General features: G+C 50.7%; 1 protein-coding gene across 1 annotated transcript; it reads right to left on the minus strand.

Moving 5' to 3' along the window:
- Positions 1 to 18: 18 nt before the first annotated feature.
- Positions 19 to 3,914, minus strand: LOC142037154 (disintegrin and metalloproteinase domain-containing protein 20-like). The gene is made up of 2 exons (XM_075041221.1): positions 3,847 to 3,914; positions 19 to 3,131 (listed from the first exon to the last, which is right to left on the minus strand). The coding sequence occupies exon 2, from the start codon at positions 3,044 to 3,046 to the stop codon at positions 332 to 334; it is 2,715 nt and encodes a 904-aa protein (XP_074897322.1). The 5' UTR covers positions 3,047 to 3,131; positions 3,847 to 3,914; the 3' UTR covers positions 19 to 331.
- Between the last annotated feature and the right edge of the window lie 746 nt (positions 3,915 to 4,660).

Here is a 4,660-nt window from a genome sequence, read left to right on the forward strand (position 1 = left end):
AGTGAATTATTTACTAAAGTCCCACTGTTCTATAGAAAATAAAACAGATCTTTAGCTGCATTGAAAACAACTCTCTAACTTTTACACACTGTTTTCTAAAACAGCTTCACTTTTTGGATCCAACCCAATTTTATTTACATAGTAGGTAATACAAGAAGAGGAAATACTCGTTTTGTGTAGTTAACTTTCATACAGTTTACGCAGTTACATTGTGTAAATTACTTTGTGGAAAATCTCCTGGGACTAGCAGTCCAGCTTCAGGGGCTACCCACGGGGCCTCTAGTCCTTTCCAAACCTCAGCTGGTGGGTTTCCCACTGCTTTCATGTTTTTTTAAACATCTTCTTCTTCCATACTCTGCTCGTCATCTGCAGGAGTCTCACTTCTCTCTGTGGCTAAACTTGTACTGAAAAATGCAGTTATTGCTGTTCTGTATTTGGTTACAGCAATGAGGAGAGCAATCAGAACAAGGGCAATGGGAACTGTGATCCCAAATACTGTCCCAAACACTTTATTTTGGACAACGTCCACCATGGACATCATGAGAGGCGGTGGAGGGCCGCTGTCCACACTCCCTCCCAGGCCATGGAATTGGCAGTCCGGAGGAGCCCAGCCAGCTTCGCAGTGGCAGTGTTCGAGGTTGTTGCAAACCCCTTTCCCCCCACACAAAATCTTCCCGTCGCACTTTGTCCTGACCATGGCATCTGTGCATGTCTTGTTAATACAGATCTTTTTTGGCCCACATCTGGTGCCATCAAGCCCTCCTCCAATATCAGGTGTATCGACGCTGGCACGGTAGGCTGTGCCCCAGCACCAATCCTCAGGGCCGGGCATCTGAATGATGGTTTCAGACCCCTCCAGAACGGGTATCCTCTTCACATTGACACACTGTAGCCTTCCGCACAGAGCGTTTTGGGGTTTACATCCCACAAAACCAACTTTGGTCCCATCGCCGCCACAGTTGCCAAACCGATCCCCTTTCACATTCTGCTTTTTGAAGCAACTTTCTGGAGCACCCCGAGCTTCTTTCCCAAAGACTTTTCTGCACAGGTTGTCATAGGTCACACATTTCCCGCGGTAGCAGTAGCTGTCATCGCTGCATGGTGTCCCATCGTGCATGTGCAAATCCTCTGGGCACCACTCAGAAGTCCCATTGCAATATTCAGGCAAGTCGCACTCGTCCGCCTCTGACCTGCACTTGTGTCCTGCAGCACGAAAGCGGCATCTCTGACAGCATTGCCCAATGGAGCAGACGGCCCCTGGCTTCAGCCTGCAGTTTTGGTGACAGCAGGGATTGCCTCGGCAGTCCTGCGACCCACCACAGTCACACTGCTCTCCCTCATCGATCACCTTATTGCCACAATGTTTAAAATGGAAGAGTCGGTGGGGCTCTGGGATGTTGCACAAGCAGTCGCCATGCCCTCTACTGATCAGGTCTAAGTAGCTCTGCCTGCTGCAGTTGCTGAAAGCCTTGGCGCCATCGAGCGAGTCTCCCGTCATGTAGCACTTGGTGGCTTCTCCACACACACACTCCTTTGTATCGTGCTCCATCCCCAGGTTGTGACCCAGCTCATGAGTAAAAATAATTGAAAAGGTTATGAAATCTCTCCGTATATGTGATACAATGCCTGATTGATAACCAGGGTGGCAGATGCTACCTACATAGGCCAGCCCAACAATTAGTCCGAAGTCCATGTAAGTAAATAAATGTGCAATGTCATATTCCATCCTCTGAGAAAGATCCCTATTTCCCCAGTCATTAAAATTTTTAAGAACTTCTTCTATATCCTGGCTGTACCTGATGAAGTTGCTATGTGTCCAGATCTCCAGCCCGATCAGGCAGATGCGAAGCTTCAGAGGATAGTAGTATGTTTCGGATAAATTGATCGTATCTGTAACCAGAAGGATCACGGAGGTCTCATTTCTTCCTTGGAAGGAAAACAGATAGTGGTCCACCACGACAAATATCTCAACATACATGGTATTCTTCAGTCTCTGAGAGAAGGCACACTTTCCTAAGGCTGTTTTAGCTCCCATCCCAGCCAGCTGGTTTTGGATCACCTCATCCATCAATCCACACATCAAGGGCTTGCTCTGGGTCTTCTCTCGCCGATAGAGAAGGTGCTGGAAGGTGAGGGACCCCGGCACAGGTTCGATGCCATAGCTCAAGTTCCCAATTTCCAGCTGCCCCCTCAGACCCGAGCAGGTGCTCAGCGTGACGAGAGAGCCAGGGCTGCCCTCCACATAGCCCAGGTAGTAGCACTCCTCAGGGACATGGGGCTGCTCCACCACTCTTGTCCCCCTGGGGCTGTATGTGATGACTGGCAGGTTTTTCACCAGAAGTCCTCTCTTCTGCATGAGGTGGATGATGCGGTTGTCCCCCTCCACCCTGAGGACATAGGACACTTCTTCCTCCACAGCTTTTCCCACCCTGGGGGCCAGTTTCCTTGGCCGGACTATCTCATGGACAGCATAGCCTGGCGGTGAATGATGGCTGCCTGCCCCAGGGAGGAGAGATGCCACCAACACTGCCCAGACCCCCAGCCTGAGGAGCAGGGCTTTCCCCCATCCGCCATGATGTGCCTGGAGCCATCTCATCACGAACGCCTTCAAAATGGCGGTAATATGCCTCGAGGAGGGTCCTGCCAACCCTCGCACAGACATCTTAACCCTCTCTCCTTTGAGGCGCTCAGGCAGTGGCCATGCCAGAGTTATCCCCTCAGGGCTGGCACAGGACCCGACGAAGGAGCGTGCCACCCTGCTGCCCTGAGGGGTGGCTGTTCCCCTCAGTGCCCCTTGAGAAGGTTCTGGAAGCACTGCCACCCCTCCCAGCCACCATGCTGCCAGCTGGCTGCGACATGAGGCCGGGGTGGAGTGAGGCCGTGACACAGGGGCCATGGGTGCTCCTGTGAGGTGGCAGGGATGAAGGGCACCCACTCCCTCCGTGTTTCCCTCACTGGGGCACTGTGGGATGGCCATTGCACCCAGGGAGATGCGGTTGATCTTCAGAGCCGCTCCCCTGCCGCTCGGTGAGATCTGGGGAGCCATGTGTCCTCACCACCCTCTCCTCCTTCCCAAGGCGGGGTCCAGGCCCAAAGATTGCCTGTGGATCGTGTCCAGGCCCAAAGATTGCCTGTGGATCGTGAATTTGAGAATTAACCACAATAACGCTCCTCACAGCAAATTAACAAATGTTGATGCCCCTTGGCTACTGCCTCATCTCCTTTGCCAGTCTGTAAACTAGTGGGCTCCAGATATTTTTCTTAATCACACACCTCTATCAGTAAAAATATTCCGAGTGAGCACCCCCAATATATGCATATTTAGTTATTTATAAATCATATGCCTGTACTTCCAATGTCCTAATATTTTCTTTGGAGACCCTTACTGTAAACACCACCTGCAGGGCATCGGTCAGTGGTTACCCCCACACGCCTGACCTGTGCCTGTCAGATGTCACAGCTTTTTATACACAGAAAACCACATTTCATACAATCTTATGCTAACCGCCAGCTGCACATGAGCACCTGCAGGTAGCAATATCTGCAGCTCTGAATTTATCATTAACCAGGTCTGCCTGGAGGTGAGCAATAGCCCATTCCAGTGGGGTAAATGCCCTTTTCTAGGATGAAGTGCTCCTGCTCCCCAGCGTTTATCTGCTTCTTTGGGAAGTGCTGAAATGTTTGGGGTTTTTTTCTTTTTTTTTTTTTTTCTTGCACTATCCTTGTTCTGCTTCCGTGCTGCTCCTGCACCCACTGCTTCCAGCTTGTGCAGACACCTCTGCAGCGGCCTGGCTTTTTTGTCAGCTCAGCCTGGCAGGGATCAGATGCTGCTGACAGTTTCTTTACCTGCTCAAAGCCTTCCTGCAAGCTCCTGTCCAAATGAACCTGCCAGCTTTGTACTTTGCACAGAGGCCACCGACGTGAGCAGTAATGAATTTTTTTCCCTCTTCTTTCCCTATTTCCTTTCAGATATATTCCACATCATCTTCTCCTGTAGTCAAGACTCAGAGCCCTTTCTTCCCTCCTCTTGTCTCCCGCTTAACATCACCTGATGTTTTCAGCAGCTCATGTTTGTTCCTGGGCTGCAGTGCTGCAGAGGAGGTGCTCAGGTATGCCCAGAATGGGCTTGAAGGTGGGCACTCTGCCTGGGACCCCAGCTACGGAGAAGGCGGCTATAGGGTGTGGAGACAAGAGTCCTATACAGTGGTGTGGACAGTTTGAACCCCTTCCTATAAGCCGTAGTGGAGTTTCTTTGCTCAGAGGGAAGAACAGGTGTCCTTTGGGAACTGCATGTTTAGTGGAGAGGGGGACTCGCTGCTGCAGACCCCCATGCTCTGGGCTGAGACACAACTGTTGCTCTTGCCTTGCAGCAGGCTCTGCCTCAGCCACCCCAGGATCCTCCTTGCTCAGCCTGTGTCTATCAGTGTAAAACCAGCAGGCAGATTTTAAACTGAGTGCCCCTGTCATTTTTGTCAATAACTTTTTTTTCTCCTATGGCGTGAAGTCAAGCAAAACAACTTCATTTTGCTATTCTACAGAATAAAAACTAGGTCTCCTAACTCTACACTTGCATCTAGATCAGTTTTAAATGAGTCCACCACAGCTGGAGTCTGAATCTAGCAACTGACTGAGTCCAGCTTTCCACTGCTGCCACATGAAG

This window comes from Buteo buteo, chromosome 11 (genome assembly GCF_964188355.1).
Source record: "Buteo buteo chromosome 11, bButBut1.hap1.1, whole genome shotgun sequence".
NCBI lineage: Eukaryota > Metazoa > Chordata > Aves > Accipitriformes > Accipitridae > Buteo > Buteo buteo.